This window comes from Petaurus breviceps, unplaced genomic scaffold (genome assembly GCF_028583685.1).
Source record: "Petaurus breviceps papuanus isolate PSGF00001 unplaced genomic scaffold, PetGlider_PUasm1.0 175, whole genome shotgun sequence".
Taxonomy (NCBI): Eukaryota; Metazoa; Chordata; class Mammalia; order Diprotodontia; family Petauridae; genus Petaurus; species Petaurus breviceps.
The window spans coordinates 44,094,654-44,115,086 of record NW_027185764.1 but is presented as its reverse complement, the minus strand read 5'-3'; the positions used below and the strand labels follow the sequence as shown (position 1 = coordinate 44,115,086).

The window sequence follows — 20,433 nt, the reverse complement described above, 5'->3', positions numbered from 1 at the left end:
GAATTTGATGCTCTCTCATTGATTAACTGTAAATGGGGATTCAATAAGGGGGTTGCAAGCTCAGTATGGGTTAAGAGTGTAATATAGCAGCTAAGACAGCTAAAGTGATCATAGAATACATTTAAAAAGGCAAAATATCTAGTAATGATATGAACATCTCTTTGTATTCCATGCTAATAAGACCACATCTGAAATAATTCTGCGCAGCTCTTTTTTTTTTCTCTTTTTGGAGGGCAATTGGGGTTAAGTGACTTGCCCAGAGTCACACAGCTAGTAAAAGTGTGTCAAGCATCTGAGGCCTGATTTGAACTCAGGTCCTCTTGACTCCAGGGCTGGTGTGCCACCCTTCTGTGGAATCCTTGGTCATATTTTAAGAGGAACATCAATAAGCTTAAGACTGTCCAGAGAAAGGTAAGTAGGATGATTTAAGGCCTTGATTTCATGCCATTTGAGGACCATTTGAGGGGTATTTAACCTGGAGAAGAGATTTGTTCATGGTCATGAGGGAACGTGAAATAGAGATGATAGTTATCTTCAGAATCTGAAGGTCACTCACATGGAAGAACATTTTACTTGTTCCATGTGGACCCAGAAGACAAAACTAGGAGTAGGTAGGAGCTGCAAAGAGGTGAATTTAGGCTTTGTGGAAAGGAAGGAGAAACTTCCTAACAACTATAGCTATCCAAAAGTGAAATATACGCTGCCTGGGGAGATTTCTCTTCATTTGAGGTCTTTGAGCAAAGATTAGATATCCATTTATCTGACATACTGTCCTTTTTCAACTATATGATCCTAAGTAATTCTGTGTGTGTTCGAGGCACCTAAAGCCCAGAGTCAGGAAGACCTGAGTTCAAATCCAAACTCAAATACTTCCTAACTGGGCAGGTCATTTAACCTCATTCAGCCTCAGTTTCCTCAACTGTAAAATGGGGCTAGTAATGGCACCTACCTCCCAGGATTGTTGTAAGGATTAAATGAGATATTTCTTTAGCACTTCACCTGGCACATAGTAGGTATGTAATAAATGCTTATTTCCTTCCTTTCTGTGTAAGCACCCTTGTCTTGGGTATCCTGGTTTCATGAGGCTAATTGACTGAGGAAACTCATTTGAAATGACTGACTGAATCATGACTGCTAAAAACCTGAGCTACACCCTTTCTTGCTGGTTCTTTGTTTTAAGATGATTCAGGCCTAAGACATGTGCGTGTAGCCAGAAGCAATAGCCACTGGGAACCTGAGAACCCCTTCCCTGGGTCTTTAGGAGGTCAGGTGAGTGAGCAGACCAGGAAGTCACACCTGATAAAACAGTTGGCCGGCTGCATCTCCACAGGGGTTGCCTTGGACTCTCCTGAGTCACTGTGATTCAGCTGCCTTTTCACCCTATAACTTCCCTTGACTGTCACAGTAGCATTTTGGGAAGGACCTAGGCCAGCCAAACTTCATCCCCCCTCACAGTTGTCCTTCAGATTTTCTGGATTTTACTACCATCTGCCTCCCTCCCTCCCTGTCAACGCCTTCCCCCACCTCCGCTTTTCCATCTTCCTTTAAAGTGTTATCTTCCCACATAGGAACATGAGCTCCATGAGGGCAGGCACTGCTTTTCTCTTTGCTTGTATCTGTATCCTCCTGCTTAGCGAAGTGCCTGGTACATAGTAAGTGCTTAATAAACGGTTGCTACCTGCCTGCCTACCTGCCCACCCACTTTGATTTATCTTTCAAAAGGGAGCTGACACAAAGAGATGGAGATAGGAGAGGAACTACACGGGGAGAACTTTGTGTCCCTGGTAAGCAGAATTCTTCTCTTTCTGTGGTCCCCTCTCCTGCCACTCCCTCCCAACAGAGAACCTCTCTAGTATGGTCTCTCTCTATAGGAATCTTGCCTCTTCTATCACTATTTACATGACCTTGGTCAAGTTCACTTAACATCTAATCCTGTTTCCTCGTGTGAAAAAGGACTCCATACCTCACAGGATTGTTGGGAAAATTATACGAAGTTCTCACAAAACAAAGTATATAGTAATATTATCTATTACAATTTTGCTGGTTTCTCTCCTCTGAGTACCCTTGTCACACAGTCACCCAAAAGAAGCAGGATTCTGGTCCAGTTCTCTCTAGACTCCAAGTCTACACCCTGCTCCAGAACTGCACACCTCCTGAGTTGTTGGGATGGAAAAAAATATTTTATAAATTGTAAAACCCCGTTATATAAATGTAAGTTATTATCATAGATTATAATTATAATTATTGGCCTATGATCAGTGCTTTCTTCACACTCAGTTTTTCTTGTTCTATACTTAACTTGTGTATGTGTTATAACCACCTGCCCCTTCTCTCCCCAGACGAATAAAAACTCCTTGAGGGCAGGGACAAGTGCCTTTAAGTCTATTTAAGTATTTATTCTAATAAGTGTTTCAGATTGAAGGAAGGAAGGAAGCAAGGAAGGAAGGAGGGAAGAGGGAAGAAAGGAGAGTTAGCAGAGTCAGGAATTACTAAGAGACAGCACAGACAATTGTGAGGACAATGCACATTTTATACACAAATTGAACTATTTTCAGAAATAATATTTTTAAAAACAATTTTCCAAGTTAGATTGTGAATTGTGGGTTTTGTGCTATTATTAAGAACATAATTGTTATTCTTTTTCAGCTCTTAAACCTTTATAAAATAAAGAACACTTAAGAACATTGTCAGAAATTATAAATCCCTCCATATATGTAGTATCTTTAAAAATATCAGGAACAACATGTTTTCATAGAATTCACACTTTCATTTCTGTAGAAATTTCAAATATAGTGTTTCAAACTAGATCTCAAAAACCTAAAATCTTGTTTTTCTGAGATCTAAGGATACCCTATTTTTTTTGTAAGGGAAAGCACTTGTTCCTACTGTTCTATTTCTGGAACGTGGCCAAAATTCATGGATAACTGAGTTCTTTGTATATTCCAATAACCAAATGTAACAGTATACTTGAGACCTTATGAAACTTCAATAACAGTAGCTTCTTTAAATATAAATTATAATGATTTAATAATATACACATGTTATCAAGAAAGTTTCATATAAAAGATAACAGTTGCATTTCTGTGGCAATGCTTCAAATTCTATCACTTAGACTCTAACAGGGGCCCTGCTGCTCACTGACATTAAAATAAGGGAAGTAACCTATATGCAGAATGAAGGTTGTATCCCCATTAGCATTCATGAGAGTTCTGCAGCTAAAGCCTTACACATCAAGTTGGGAATATACCCTTTGTCTATTGATGAGAAAATGTCTCTGTGATAAATGGTTACAGACAGGGGTGTCATAAGGGCAAGAGCACAACTCGAGCATGTCTATTTTTTTTTAAACGGCTGCTCCAGCATTTCTTTTTTAACCTAATGGGACATAGCTCATGTCCAGTTAGATAAAGAAAAATATTATAATGTAGATCTAATTGTCCTAGCTTTTCCTGCATCATTTACTTTTGGAAATAACAAGTCCCCTAAAAATATGCTAAAATGATGCCAATATAGCCTTGAAAGTCTTTAGTCAATTCAATATTTTCTTTAAAAAAATACTATCTGGATGTTTTGACTTAAAGTATATAATTCTCAAAACATCATATTCATATTTATCTTGGGAAGACAACAGATTTGACCAAAAACCAACCCTCTCCCCACTGGACATTTCAGGGATCAAACACTTTGCCATAAGTATATAGTAAACTTGACAAAATGGCTCAAAAAGTGTCCCAATCACAAAGTGAGTCCATTACTAGAGGTAAGGATAAAGCAGGGAAAGAAAACTATAGGCCAAGATTCCTATTGAGCAAAAATACAAAATATTAAATAAATTATTCATGAAGAGATTATAGAAACATAGTAAAAATATTGTACAGTGAGGCCAGGTTGAATTTATATCAGGAATGAAGGGTTAGAGCAATATTAGCAAAAATTTAAAAGGAATAGACTATATTAATTACAAAAATAACAAAAGCCACCTGAATGTCAATAGAAGAAAATACTTTTGAAAAATACCACAGCCATATATTTTTAAAACATTAAAAAGCATAGGAATAATGGATCTTTCCTCAATGTTATATAATATTTATATAAAACTAAGAGCCAGTATATCTAAAATGGAGAAACACTAGAGGTCCTTCCAATAATGTCAGGTATAAAGCAAGGATGTTCATTATCATTACTATATTTTATATAGCTCCAGAAATGTTAGCTATAGGATTAAACAAGAAAAAGAACTAGAAGGAAAAAACATAGGCAAAGAGATAACAAAATTAAAACTTTTGTATATGATATGATAGTCTACTTAGAGAACCCTAGAGATTCAAATAAAAAATGTAAAGGAATGAATACCATTAGCAAACTACACATAAGCCATTAGCCTTTCTATATATTATCAACAACAAACCCAGTAGGAAGAGAAATTATATTCAAAATAATAACAAAATGTACAAAACATTCCAAAATCCACCTACCCAAAAATACACAGGAATTATTTGAATAAAGAACACTTTTCATATAAATACAGTTATTTGGAGATATAGTAATTGTTCATGATTGGGGCATGCCAATTTAATAAAAATAACAATATTACCTAAATGTATTTACTCTATCAGTGCTACATCAAACTACCAAAGGGTTACTTTATAGAACTAGAAGGATAATAGCAAAACTCATCTGAAGGAACAAAAAGTCAAGAAGCTCAATGGAAATAATAAGAAAAGTGGAAAGGAAAAGGGCCTAGTAGTACTTGATCTCAAACTACATTATAAACCAATAATCATCAAAAACTATTTAGTACTGGTTAAAAAATAGAAATGCTGCTCAGTGGAACAGATTAGGTATACATGATCCACAAAATTGGTATATAGGTACAGTATTCAAAACCCCAACAATTTCACAAAAACTATTGGGAAAATAGTTAGCCTAACATTTCACACCATTTCCACAATAAGATAGAAATGTATATATGAACTAAATATAAAAGGCTACATTATAGAGGATTAGAGGAGAAAGGAAGGTGATACCTCTTACATCTCTAGTTAGGGAAAGAATTATTTACTACTTGGGTGGCAGAGTGAATAGAGTGCAGGAATCAGGAATAGATGAGTTCAAATCTAGCTTTAGATACTTACTAGCTGGATAAGTCACTTAACTTCTGTCTCTGTTCCTCAACTGTAAAATAGGGATAATTGTAGCTCACACCTATCCCCCAGGGTTGTGCTGAGGATTAAATGAGAGAATATTTATTAAAAGCTTAACACAGTGTCTTACACATAGCAGATATTTAAATGCTTGTTTCCTTCATTCCAAACATGAGTAGAGGGGATCAAAAAAGATAATGGCCAATTGTGATTACCTTTTTTAAAAAAATATAAGATCGACAGGTTTTTGCACAAACAAAATCAATGCAGTTGAAATTAGAAAAAGTTAACTGGAATAAAATTTATTGTAGCTAAGGTTTCTCTGATAAAAGTGTGATACCCAGGATATATAAGGAACTGATTCAAATATATAGGCATTTGAGTAGAGATAGAGATTGTTTTATTCATTCTTCTAATTCCAGTGCCTAGTATAAAGGCTAGCAAATGGTAGATGCTTAATAAAAACCTGTTGATTGTTTCCCAATAGATAATCAGATAAAGCATATTAACACACAGTTCTCAGGAACTAGAGTGGGAAATAGTCCAAATCAGTAGTGAGAGAAATACAAATTAAAAGAACTCTTGAGGTTTTACCTCATATTCATCAGATGGGCAAAGAACAACCAAAAAAAAATGGATAGGAAGAAATCAGGAAGAATTGAATTCAAGTCCAGTCAGACTGGACTAGCCAGGCAAGTCACTTAATCTCTATCTACCTCAGTTTCCTCAACTATAAAAATGGAGATATAGTTTGAACCTATTTCCCAGGGTTACTGTGAAAATTAAATGGGATAATATTTTGAAGCACTTGGCAGATTTTAAAAACTGTATAAATGCTAGCTGGTTATTCATGAATCCATGACTCAGAATGGGACCCATGCCCCCATTTGTGGATTTGGTTTTCATGACTTCTTATCTGATACAAGGGAGGGCATAGGGTGATGGGGAGAGAGTAGTGATGACAGTGCAAAAAAAAAGAGGGAAAAGAAAAGAAAAAATTCAATGAAAATACTTAAAATGCTCAGAAGAGAACAAAAGGAAGGTTAAAGGGTGTTGGGCCCACAGCCAGGAAGACCTGACTTCAAATATGACTTCAGATATTTACTAGCTGTGTGACCTTGGGCAAATCACTTAACCCTGTCTGCCAATATCCTCATCTGTAAATGGGGCTAATAATAGCACTACCTCCTAGGGTTGTGAGAATTAAACGAGATAATGATTTTAAAGCTCAGAGCCTGGCACAGAGTAAGTGCTATGTAAATGTTAGCTATTAATTGGAACTACTATTAGGGAGACAGAGACAAGTAGAACAGTTTTGGAATTAATGTATTGAATTGATTATATACTTTATTATTATTTATTTATTTTTAACATTTGTTTTTAAAAGATTATATACTTTAAAAAACCCTATGTAATGGAAAGTCTTAGCAACTACACTTTTTTTTTTTTTTTAAGAATGAGCTATGAAGGTATTTACTCAGGTCCAGTAAACTGTCACATGTCAAGTCCTGCACAGGATAAACTGCACACCTGGACTGTGACACCAAGCACCAGGCCTGCCGCTGCGGATTTTCTGTCCCTGACTTAATATCGAATCCTGCATAGGCCAGCTGTCCACACTTCCCCGCGCCGGCTCTTGGTGGCTCACTTTCCTTACCAATAATCCTGGGGGCTAGAACCAGGCGGGTAGGTTTGCCCTGCGCAGGTGATTAAAGTTTGATGGGACAAGTCACAGGCAGTGTACGTGCTAATTTCAAAAGGAGGTAATTCCAGCTTCCGCACACACGCATTCACGCCGCTGGGCAGAAGAAGCACCATTCTCTTCCCTGCACAGCCAGCGTGCGAGCCCCAGACGCGGCCTCCCAGTCCCAGGGCCTCCGAGGCTAAGGGACAAGTCCCCAAATGAGTCGAGTTTCAGCGCGCGCAGTGTAGAGGCAGGCTTCGGGCGCCACCGAGGCGCGTGCGCACTAGAGATCCCAGCGCTTCTCCTCCCACCCCTATCTCCATTATTCCCCCGCCCCACCACAGCTCACTCCTCCCGCCCTCTCCACCCCCTCGCTTTCCTCCCCCCGCCCCCTTCCCACCTCCGCGGGTCCGACGTGATGACGTACAGCAGGTTGCGGACGTGGCGGCGGCGGCGGAGGCAACTGGGCAGGTCCGTGCGGAAAGGGGGAAGGTCGCGGTGGCTGGTGGTGTTGGAGGCTGAGGAGGAAGGAGAAGGAGGAGGAGGTGGAGGAGGAGGAGGTGGAGGAGGAGGAGACGGCTGTCTTGCGGAGCCTTGGCCATGAACTTGATGGGATTCGCCGGGGGCTCAGCATCCGCCGCCCCCCATGCTGGAGCGGAAGGTAAAGATGGCGGTGGGGGCGGTGGGGAAGAGAGACACGTCTCCCTCCCTCCCCCGGGATGAGCTCCCTCTGCAGCCTCGGAAGAGGAAGAGGAGCTGCGGTCCCCAGGGGACCCCCTCCATGGGTCCTCGCTACAGGTGTACGGGCGTGTCCTTGGGCCGGGGGCGGCGAGCAGACCCCTGCATCCCCCAGCCCTGGCTCCCCGGGGAGGAGGGTGGCTGCATTTTGTGAGCTTGACATGAATTATTGACCGTATTCCTCATCTCGCCCCCTGTTCAAGCTGACCGGTGTAACTTGTAAAAACCGTGAGCAGTTCGCAGACGCGGACGGGCAGGTGTGTATGGATTGCGATCTGCCTCGTTGGAAGGACCATCCACATCGATGAGACCGCAAGTCCTTTGGAGTGGACGAACTCCTAGCCCAGACTAAGGCCCAGCAGGTGAACTGGAGGTAATAAAATAGAGGGGGAACGGGCTGGGAGGGGGCGAGCAGGAGCAGAACCGGACGAGCACCAACACCCCCTGGGGAGCAAGCCTGGTCCTGCAGCCCCAGAGCCTTTGGGGCTTGTGCCCTGTCTCCCCTTGGATTGGCCCGTGCTGAGCAGGGTGGGATGCTGCACCCCGCCGTTCTCGCGTAGTACCAGGGCATTTTGGAAATTCATATTGACAGCAGTACCACTGTGAAGTGAGCACCTGGCTTTCTAACTCCACCGGGTGCAATCACCTGTAGCCCATCTATAAAACCTCTGTGGAGGACAGGGTTTTCCTAAAAGATCAAAAAAAGTGCTGTGTGGGAAGTGGAGATTTTGTTAAGAAAGGAGGTGGAATTTTTCTTTTTTTTTTTAAACTGTGTTCTTTGACCAGATGACTTGTTACCTTGCTCCAGACATTTCTTTTAAATAGTTGGCCCAGTAAATAATCTGTGTAGGCCAGATTCCAGCATTTCATTTTCAACTGGATAAACTGTCAACTCCTGGTAATTTCATATGGTTGTCTCTGTTCACAATGGTGAGTATCAGAATAGTGAGACTTAGTTATTGTGATAAGGATTTAACCACATAAATGGTAAACAGTACTTGAATTTAACACAACAGTGTATTATTAGTTCATCCTCAGTTTTATCCAACTAGGCACTCTCAAAAGTTTGATCAAGGGATGATTTTCAGATTACTTAAGCAATTTTTTTTTTATAAACTTTGGTACTTGAGAAATATTCTATAGAAATGGGAATGTTGTACAGAGCCAGGAAAATACTGGGCCAAATTTAATAACATTTAACTAAATACATTTCCCTTTTAAGGAAAATATATATCTTTAAGTCAAATAAATGTAAACTCAACTGAGTTTAGACGTTCAAAAGTAAATATCCATTCTCAAATACATTAGTAAACTAACTATATGCATTGTCCTCCTCAGTTGAAATTTTAGGAGAAACTAAAAAAAATACCCACCATAGAGATGTGTTTGTGCTGTTGGTTTAGCTGAACTTTGAGCATTTATCTATGCTTTAATTTTTAGTAATATCTTATCTATTGTATGACTCATACTATATTACTCATGGTTATTTTTTAGTAAATAATAAGAACACTGACCAAAACAAAACTTTATCTTAAGGTTTCTTTTAATTATAAAATTGTATTAATTTTCTTTTGAAGGGAGTAATTTAGTATTGAAACAAGTGTTCCTCATGTGAAACATTTAATAAAGAACTTAAATTGCCTTAGAGAATGTTAATACCTGGTAGGACTTCATTCTTTTGCAATGTATATGATCCAAATTTAGAGAGCTGTTTTATTATTATTAACTGACATTCTGGAAGTAAAAGTCAATTTTACATTAGTTTGTTTTTGTCTGAGGTCAACTGTTGGTCAATAATATTTGACATACATATACAGAATGTTGCTGATTTCAAGCCACTAGAGTACTCTTGTAGGAGAAGTATGCTAGTTGGCTTAGGTAACAACATATTTGATTAGACTTCATCTTACAAGTTGGAGAGATGAAGGTAAGAGCCTTAAAAATATAGTGACTGAAACAGAATAATGTTCTGATTCAGAAAAAGGCTGTTGTACATTAAGATTTGTTAAGAGTATACTCTTATTGAATATTTGAATATATGAAAGATGCTTTTCACACACCAAGGAACTTGGATATGGTAGTCCTAGAAGTCTAGGTCACAGGTAAAAGAGTGTGTATTTAAAATACTCACACTGTTAACAACTGTTTTGTAACCATCAACACTTAGTTACCTAATTATCTACTACCAAGTTCCTCATAACCTCTAAGGGGAAGATTAGTTCTTTAACTTTAAAATTATTCCTTAAGGATTTGGCCTTGTTTAAACATTTTTCCCCCAAGCACACTACAGTTGATGGATTATTAGACTGGGGAACAGTTCTTATCTTCCAAATTGCTAAAATATATCTTAAGACTTAGAAAATCTATGTCTGCATATAGATTGTGTATACATACATAAACATAATAAAATATTTTTAACTGCTTTGAAAATAAGCTGCAAGTAGAAAAACTGGCAGGTTTTGCTTTAAGTTTTGACTCAAACCATTTTTTCACAAGTTTTTTCTTTTCTGTAGAGTTTGAGGTTATGGCAGGGAGGAATCAGACTCGCAATTTTCAGTTTCCAATAACTCAGTCTGTGGTGAGCAACCAAATATATTCATTTGGAAACAATACAGACACTGATATCTTTGAAGAGGATGCTGAAGTGTATGAACTTCGACCAAGAGGAAGAGAGAAAGTCCGAAGAAGTACATCAAGAGATAGACTGGATGATATCGTATTACTAACAAAAGATATACAGGAAGGCGATACTTTAAATGCAATAGCCCTTCAGTATTGTTGTTCAGTAAGTCCTTTTTCTTTCTCCAAAAAATATTATACACAATCCAAAGTGAAATTCCCTTTACCTTGTTCCTCCTTTCTCCTGTATTTCCCATCTTCTCTTCATAGGGAAAAAATATATACATATACATATGTATATGTCTGTATATACACACAAACATATATGTAAAATTCTCAGAAAGCTTCCATATATAGACTTATAAAGGTTATAGACTTTATTTAAAGTTTCAGTATTGATGGCTAAGTATGCCTGTTAGAATATTAAAAACCTTTTTATATCTGTAAATGTTTCTGTCTTAGATAACAAATAGAAAATGTCTCTGATTATCTCTCCCAAGTGCTTAGAACAGTGTGTGTAATTATATTATCTTTTTGATGGTACTGATGTAGATAATGACCAGTATGATTCCACATTCCAAATTTTACCATGCAAAGCCTAAACGAAGTATCATTATAGAGATATTAAAAAGTTCAGCTATAAACACAAAAACAAGTACATCTAAGATGTGAAAATGTGTGATCCTAACATACGTTATCACAACCCAGGCTTTAAAAGTTAGGTGTTTCCTCTAGCAGTTAACATGGTCCTCTACATAGAATAGGAACTTGGTAAATCTTTTTTTGAATGAGTAACATTCCTTCTAAAATAACATATTTAGGAATTTGATTAAATGACCTCTGAACTCCCTTCTTGTTCTATAATTATATGAGCCTAAGAGTTAGACTTTTTCAAGATAAAAATCATATAAGGAAGGTGGAATATAGTCTCTATCATTATCAAAAGCCATTTTTTTTCAATAAGTAGGAAGAATTATATGAACCAATTTCTTATCCCAAGTTTATAATCATAACAAAAGAACGTAGAAATAGCATGACAGAAACAATTTAAATGATATAAAAATCTACAGTAATATGAAATTTGCAATTATTAAAGTAATCTGTTTATACTTTGAACATTTTATATTGTTTTTGCTTTTAAAAGCTAATTGGTAGTAATCTGATTGCTGGTCATTAATGACCATTAATCATTGACACTTTTGTATTTGTCTAAGTAAATTTGAGGTTTACTCTTTCCTCATTTAATGCCAGGAGGCATCAAAGTCTGGTTTAAATTTAATTTAACTTTTGAAACAGTAGTATAAACACAAGGATGATTTTTTGTAGTTCATTTTTCCTTCCTACACAAAGTTAGTTGGGTTGGTCTTGTTTTTTTAAACATTTGCTTCCTGTATAAGCCAAGTACAAAAATCTTTCTAGGGAATGAGGAGTAAAAGTGAATATATAATTGGGATGGGAGGCAGTTTCAAATTTAATAGCTTTGTTAGTGAAGACTATCAGCTCTTCTTTAGTTACCTCAGGACAGTTTCATGGAGGAGGGGATACTTCAGGAGGGTTTTGAATTACTACTTGGAGAGATAATATGGTAGACTGGGAAAATACAAGGATTTCAAGCAAGAAAATTTGAAAGTGGGAGTAGGATAAGCAGGCAAGTTAGTGTTCATGAGATGAGTAAAACAAAAACTTTCAATTATAGGAGGAGATGTGGGAAGATTTGTTCCGATGAAGGGCTTTTTTGAAAAGGTGAAAAATTCAGTTCAATCATAGGGCTTTAACTCGAGGTACAGAAAAAAGAAACTTGATAGTGAGTAAGTATAGATGAGAGGTTCTGTTGAAATTAGGGATTCCAGTATTGACATTTGAAATATTTCAGATGAGGAATAACTAGGACCTAAAGTATTAGTAGTATAAAATTAAGGACAAATGTGGGAGACCTGTCTACATGGTATTGTATGAAGTGATTCAGTATTCAAATGGGTAGGATTGACTATAGTACCACCTGGTTCTTGTCTGTAGATATCAGAGAAATGATGCTGTCATCCTTTGCCATGGCATAATATTCTATGAAAACATCATTAGAGATGTTGAACTTCTCTGGAACCCTTTGTCACATGTAGTCTAAGTGATTTGTCTGGCCTGAAAGAGTTTTATATGTCAGCACTCACAGAGGCCATTTGATAATGAAAAAATAAAAGAGTTCCCTCTTTTCCATTTGTTCTTGTTCTCTTCTTAAATCCTCTTGATCTTGTCTCTCATTCTCTCCTCCTTTCCCACACAAAGCAGCCCTTTTTCCTAGTCCAGTCTCTCTGAATATGCACTTGATCCCACTCCCTACCATCTTCTCCAGCAGATGTCCTCTTTAATTATTCCCTCTCTCTATAAGCTTCAACCTTTCCCCATCTACTGGTTCCTTCGCTACTACCTTCAAATGTGCTCAAGTCTTACCCATCCTTTAAAAAACTTCCCTGGACCTTACTTTGTCCTTAATCCATCTTCCTGTCTGTCTCTTCCCTTTCTCAGCCAAATTCCTTGAACAGCTTTCTCTATTCCATTCCTCTACTTACTTTCCTCTCATTCACTCCTTAATCTTTTGCAGTCTGGCTGTTGACCTCCTTATTGAATCACATTGCTCTTTTAAAAGTTCCCAGTTATTTAATAATTGTCAAATTTGTTGGCATATTCTTAGTCCTCTTCTTTTTGATTCACCAGCTGCATTTGACATTATTGATCCACTCTCTTCCTTCTAAATATTTTCTTCTTTTAGGGCTTTTGTGATGTTATTTTATCTGGGTTTCGCTAAGTGCTTGAATTGACTATTCTCATTCTACTTTGCTGGCTCTTTGTCTAGTCATGACCTCTACCTGTGGATGTCTCCAATTGTCCAAGGCTACTTCTCCCTCCATACTTTTTCTCAGTAACCTCCTCAGCTCCAATTGGCTTAATTATCATCATCTTTATGCAGATGATTCCTGTCCATTTTCTCTTCTGAGCTTAATTCCTGGATTAGCAAATTAGCTATTCGAAATTTCAGACTGGATTTCTCAAAGACATCTCAAACTCAGCATGTCCAGACAGAACTGATTATCTTTCCCCCAACAGCCTCCCATCTTTCAGACTTCCCTAGTTCTTTCAAAGGCACCACCATCCTTTCAGTCTTTCAGGTTCATTATCCTTGACTGCTCACTCTCCTGCACCCCACATTACCAGTCATTTGCCAAATCTTGCCATTCTTGCCTCACATCTGAACCCTTCTCACAATTCATACATCTTATCACCTCTTCCCTAGACTATTTCAGTGGCTTCTGAATTAGGCTCCTGTCTCAAGTTTTTCCCTTCCCCAGTCCATCCTACACACTTTATAAAATGATGCTTCTGGAAACATAAATCTAACCATGTGACTCCCCTACTTAATTCACTCTAGAGGATTCCTATTGCTTCTAGGATAAAACTGTCATAACCTTGCACCAGCCTTTCTTTCCAGCCTCATTGAATATTACTTTGAACTTCTGTTCATCATGTGTAGCACTCTTATCTCTCATCTCTCTGTCTTTTGACTGGCCATCCCATGTACCTGGAATATTCTCCCTCTCTAGGGCCACCTTCTCTTTCTTCAGGATAAGCTCATCACCATATTCTGCATGAAGACTTTCCTGATCCCCCACAATGGCTAACATCATCCATCCCAAACTAACTTATATTTTAACTATTCATTTACTTATACTTATTAACTTTATGCTGTATGCACTTTAGATTTATATTCTCTCCCATTTGGATATAAGTTCCTTGTAAGTAGGAATTATTAATTCACCCTTTGTACTATACTGTTCACATACCCCCAGCACTGCCCTGGTACAAAGGATATGCTTGCTAAATGCTTGTTGGCTGATTGATTGACTCAGCAGAGGATAATCTTAGAGTAGAAAAGTTGATTTTTGTCTGTTATTGAAAAGGTCAGTGGTCTCTAACCTGACCTGTAGGAATTGTCAACAACTATTAGAAGAATGGGAAGATGAGCAGTGTGTCACTTTGCCCACAATAGCTAATCTGTTGTGGGGCTTGTCTGTAAGTACAGTCACATCTCCCTTTATCCCACCCCACCCTGCTAATACCATTCTACTCTCAGTGCTGCTAAGAGGTAGTTATACCCTAACTACAGCCTGGGTACCAATCATACAGGGCTTTGTGTATGTTTTCCTCAGCATACTCACCACTGCCCTAGCCGAGCACTCCTATGGGGTTGCACAGAATGGACAAGCATGCTCATTCTTTGGGATTTCAAGCTACAGACCACTTTACAGAATTTTTCCCCAAAAATACATATACACACACACACGTAATCTCCCATTTGTAAGTAGGGAGTATTAATTCACCCTTTGTACTATACTCCTCACATACCCCCAGCACTGCCCTGGTACAAAGGATATGCTTGCTAAATGCTTGTTGGCTGATTGATTGACTCAGCAGAGGATAATCTTGGAGTAGAAAAGTTGATTTTTGTCTGTTATTGAAAAGGTGAGTGGTCCTTAAACCTGTGGTGAAATCTTGTCATTTCTTCCTCCACGACATACTTTGCCATCTGTCCCTTTTCCCTTCTCTCATAGCCACCACCCTGATTTGAAAGTTTATCACCTTTCTCCTGGACTATCACAATGACCCTCTAATGAGCCTTACTGCCTCAAGTCTCTTCCCTCTAATCCACCCTCCTCACAGCTGCCAAATGGTTTTCCTAAAACCTGCTCATTAAACTCAAGTGGCTCCTGTTTACTCCAAGATCAAATATTATCTCATCCTTCTTAAATTTCAATTTTTGTATAAGTTTTATAATGTATATAATTGTTTAGTAGAATGAGTAAATAGATACTTAATTGGTGGGGGTGAAGGTTAGAAAAAAAATTTTATAGAGGGGGATGCACAGTCCAAAAAAAAAAAAATAGCCAGTAACTACTTTTTTGTATTAACTGAAAATTCCTGTTGGATTAAATGGTTGGTTGAAAAGGTTAACATGATTTGGTAATGTTTTAAAGGTCATGTAAGTGATGAACTACTCAATTAGCTTAGGGTATAACAGTAGAAAGAGCAGATTCTGGGGGTGGCTAGGTGGTGCAGTGAATAGAGCACCGGCCCTGGAGTCAGGAGGACCTGAGTTCAAATCTGACCTCAGACACTTAACACTTACTAGCCGTGTGTCCTTGGGCAAGTCACTTAACCCCAGTTGCCCCTCCAAAACAAAAACAACAGCAACAAAAGAGCAGATTCTGTAGGTGATCCAAGGCTGGGAAAGAAGGCAAGGAGTTCACAGAGTCTGCAGTGATGTTTAGGTTCCAGCTGGAAGGCCCTAAAGATAACAAGGAGGTAGCAATGAGTTATTGCATCTAGTGGGGTCATTAAAGTGTGCGAGAGGCATTGATCTGATGAAGGGGGAGCTTGTTAAAGTTTGTCACTGAGGAGGAGGTCCTAGTTTGTTCAGTAGGAAAGGGCCCTTATGGCCAAACTAGTGCTTTGGGGCTTATGCAGTATTTCCCTTACACCACTCAAATGGGTAGGTTATAGAAGCATTATTTCTATTTTACAGATGAGGAAACTGTTTCAGACAAGTTCAGTGACTTCCAGATGGTCTCACAGCTAGCAGCATTAGCTTGGTCCAGGCCTCTCTGTACACCAAAGCCAGTGCTCTTTCCGTGATATCAGACTGTCCCTCGAGATATACAGACCACAAAGTCTGGGCTTCAGGGTGAAGAGGTTTTCATTTAAGACCAACTTTTAGTTCGATAATAAATGTTTACTAAGTGGCTCTAATTTTTAAAGCACTGTGCATTGGTGATAGGAATATAAGGTCAAAATAGGACAAACGCTGCTCTCAAGGAACTTACAATACAAATGGATCAGGGAAAGGCCGTGTACAAGGCACTGGGAAAAATACAACAAAGTTGAGGCAAAATGCTGTGAGAAATTGGAGGAACAATTCTGACTTCTCTTTATTTTCAGTAAAAGAAATAATGAAGGTCACTGTTTGAAACTTTTCTCTCTTCTGATTTTGAATGCCATTGACTCTTGCTTTAACAATTCTTTTTTAACAGGTAGCAGATATCAAGAGGGTTAATAATCTCATCAGCGATCAAGACTTTTTTGCACTTAGGTCAGTTAAAATTCCAGTAAAAAGATTTAGTGTATTGACTGAAACACATTACTCTCCCAAAGGACGACAGACTTCACGTCCTTCAGCTGCCCAGTGTACTCCAGTACTGCAAGAAATATTCCCTAACTCAGATCTTCTGATTTCGAATGAGACTGCTGGGAATTTCTTAAAAGAAGTGGACAAAGACATAGAACAAATAGTAAAATGTACAGACACAAAGAGAGAGAACCTCAATGAAGTGGTTTCTGCCTTAGCAAAACAAGAACTGTGTTTTGAACCTGAAAGTAAAAGCATTAGACGTAAGGATCCCTATTATGGAGCAGACTGGGGAATAGGCTGGTGGACAGCTGTGGTGATCATGTTGATAGTAGGCATAATAACGCCAGTATTTTACTTACTGTATTATGAAGTTTTAGTTAAAGTAGATGTTAGTCATCATTCCACAGTGGACTCCTCACATCTTCATTCAGGAATTACAGCTCCATCACAACAGAAAGAAATAGAGAATGGAGTAATTCCAACAAAAGGAACAAATGAGGGACAACACAATCGTCATAAACTTCATAAGCAGAATTCTCAGTCACCTTCTACACGGCACATAACATAACATTCAGTTCTAGATTATAATATTTATAACTATAAATGTATCTGGAATGCAGAGAATCAGTTATATTCTTTATTTACCACTCATGGACAGTATTTTGGTTTATGGAAAATGCTTTCATTTCTTTTAGAGACTTTATTGTTTTGAGCTGTTTGCAAGTCAATTCTGTGTGAACCTTAGGCTTATTACCTGTTCTGTTTTGAATGGTTTAAGTCAGAGTTTCTGTTGTGGCACTGCAGAAGTGAATATAAGTATACATATAGAAATTTTAATGTAGAAAATTTTTCACCCACTTATTTAAACATAACCTTGAAGTTTATTTTTTTAAGTAATTTTTTTGTTTAAGGCATTGATGTAAACGTTATTAAGCAATATGAATGGTAGCACTAGGTATATGCAACTGAAAACATCCATTTATTACTAACAGATAAACATATTATCTCTTAGCTCAAAATGTTTGAAAAACAATTATTTGATTCTAAAAGTATTTGTGATAGCACATTGTGTAGATGATACTACCCATTGGAATCTGTTGATTGATTTTTATATCACATATAATACGGCATTAAAACCAAAAGCAAAATCAAATCAAAAGTAACAAAATCAGAAAGGAAGGCATAATTTTGGACTTTTCAAATTTATATTATAACCTCTAGGAATTATATAGAGAAGAATTATATAAAAGAATTGAATAATTAAAATATTGGAGTGAATCAGAGGATGAAATGTTTAATCTGTTTCTCAATTTTTTGGACAGCTTTTAACTATTATGCCTTTGTTTTGTTTTGTCTTAAGTAAAATAAGCATACTTGGACTTCTGTACTTTTGTAGTTCTTTGAAGAAATGTGCTACACATGTATTCATGCATTATTTGGGAAAAATTAATACCCTATGATGAACTGTTGCAGTTCTGTATGTGCAATGACATGCCTTAATTAAATTGAACGCCTTAATTAAATGTTACTGTGACAGTTGATAAACTTTTTAGAATCAAACTTATACTTCTGTGTCCTAGACTTCCCTTTCAATGAAATCAATGCCTGTGATGTATGTGTAGTTTAAACCAATCTTAACTTGCAGTTAATCAAGCACAATCTAACGGGCAACACAGATGTGTCTTCTGTCTTTTTCATCTAGTGTGACTTGCCAAAAATGGTTCATTAAGAAAAAATTATAAACAGGATCATTTGCATTGGTAGGCAAATTAGGTACAGCTCATTTCATGATCCTTTACCCTCTCTTATCTTCCATGGGGATGATCATCTAAAGTAGAAAGTGAGTAACTGAGTTGTTTTCTTTCCAAACTATAGTATATTATGAAGACTAAAGGAGATGAATTGTCAAGGGATTTTTTGCTAGGGCTGCATGAAAATATATCTGTCTTCTGAGGGAGATCAGATCAGGGTACCTGTCATGCCTTAAATTCATAGTAATCTGGCTAAACAAGCATTTGCCTACTGATTCATTATATTTATTAAAAAAACGAAAGTGGTGCTGCCGTAGAAGATAGGTTTAGTGGAGTCTGACTTGTTTTTCTCAAATGTGTAATTAAAACTTTTTGTGTGTTTTAGGTATATGATACTGCCTCTCTTTCCAGACATTATTTCCTAATGTTTGATGTTTGAACTTGAGGAACAATCATTTTGTATCTAAGCCCTGTCCAGTGAATAGTGTGGCATATGAGTAACCTAGAACCATGATAAGAGTGTCTTATTCTTTTGGAAGCAAAGCATCATAAAGATAGAAGGAAAACAACACTGAGCCCTTTCACGTATTATATACTTGCCAGAAAGTGTTATTAGTAAATACATCTATCTACTCATTCATATAAAAACACCCCGAGAAATGAGCAACATTCATGAAGACACCTAAATTAGATGTGAACATCCTTTCTCAAAAGAAACATCTTAATTTTCTTTGCTGTATTGCAGAGAGGAATACAGTCTTTTTCTAATCCTTAGTGTTAACTTTAGTTTATATATGCAGTGCTTTTTAGTAAGCCTACTGAAAAACTGTAAGTTTTGAGGGGAATAAAAATTACAAATAGTAAAACTCAACTTTGTGAAGAATTTATAGTGTAATTCAGATTGGTAAGCTAAAGGATATCAATGATTGCCTTCTACTGGTGCTACTTTGAAATTATAATAGTGGTCTAATAAGTAAATAGGTTTAAAAAAAAGTACATTTGCTTTTATTTTAAACATGAAACCTTCCTAAATAGAGGAACCACTTCTGCCTTGTAGGATGTCACTTTTGGTGATAAATGTGAACATAAAATATATCCTCTTAATTGCTAAGCAGTTCCCTTCATTTACCTATTATATGGTACTGGAATTACAAATTCTGATCTTTAAATGCAACATCTCAGAAAGAATATGGTTAAACTTAGCAAAGGAGTACAATTTTAGTACTTAATAATCATGAAAATAAATTTTCATTTTGTTAATGTACTGATGAGCACCATGATGATGGATATGTGAAAGTTGCTTTATGTAATTTTCTTGAGGCTTGTAATTTTTGTTTTCCATGTAGGCTTTGGAAATGGGCTTTGAGGTTAAATGTATCTTGGACTCTTATCCTGATAAGTGTTCAGATTTAACAGGCATACTTTATATTAGCATGTGTCAAACTGACAAAGATATAATTGGAAAAACAATCTTGGTTCCCTTGGAAATGTTTGGTTATAAATAAAAATATTTTGTGTGTGTTCAAAGATGTAATTGCAATTTTAACACCTCCAAGGTAAAACATGGGCCTCAATTTTTAAAAAACATTTTCACAGATAATAGTAAATTATAAAGTCTCTGCCTTCCATATGAATGAGATAAATCTGTTTTGAATATTAAACTAATTTCTCTAGGAAACTTATTTTTAGAATCTGCTTGATAAGACAGACTGTGGAGTTATTTAAATGACTCACTAAACAATGATTTAGTCCTTTTATTGATATTAAAAGTTGGGACCTTTGTAATTGGGAAAACAGAAATTGGGAAATGAAGCAAATATAATGGGAATTTTGCAAATATAATGAAAGGATACAGTACAAATAAATGTTAAAGGATGAAGCCAGAGTTAAAGAAAATGTATTCAAATGGTGCACTAAGCTGAGAAACATGCTTTATATTTTGACTTAGAACACTACTCAGGAAATCAGTATTTTTCTTCCAAGTATGTGCATATTGCACTTAGATTATAAAAATAGAAATACCTGAATGCTTTAAGTATTTTTATGCATACTAATGCTGTAAATCTCATAAAATATATTTGGTACAAATGCAAGATGTAATAATTGTAGAACCATGTGTTAGTATGTAAATCTTTAAAATGGTGGCTTTAAAATTTTTGCCATTTAAACTTTTCATATCTTCAGATGTCTGAGTGTAAAACATAATAAAATTTCTATTTTATTATCCAATCTAAAATGGAAGCTGGTGGATTTAATTGAAGAAAACCAAACTACATATTCCAACAATAGTTTGAATTTATATACTTGATAAACCATTTTGTT

The 20,433-nt window shown here is 37.0% G+C and overlaps 1 protein-coding gene across 1 annotated transcript; it reads left to right on the top strand.

The window, feature by feature from the left end:
* The first annotated feature begins 7,240 nt into the window (after positions 1–7,240).
* On the top strand, positions 7,241–20,347 carry LYSMD3 (LysM domain containing 3). Its single transcript, XM_069085081.1, has 4 exons — positions 7,241–7,489; positions 7,770–7,939; positions 10,080–10,351; positions 16,263–20,347. Exons 3-4 carry the CDS (start codon positions 10,091–10,093, stop codon positions 16,926–16,928), a joined length of 927 nt encoding a protein of 308 aa, XP_068941182.1. The 5' UTR covers positions 7,241–7,489; positions 7,770–7,939; positions 10,080–10,090; the 3' UTR covers positions 16,929–20,347.
* The last annotated feature ends 86 nt before the right edge of the window (positions 20,348–20,433 follow it).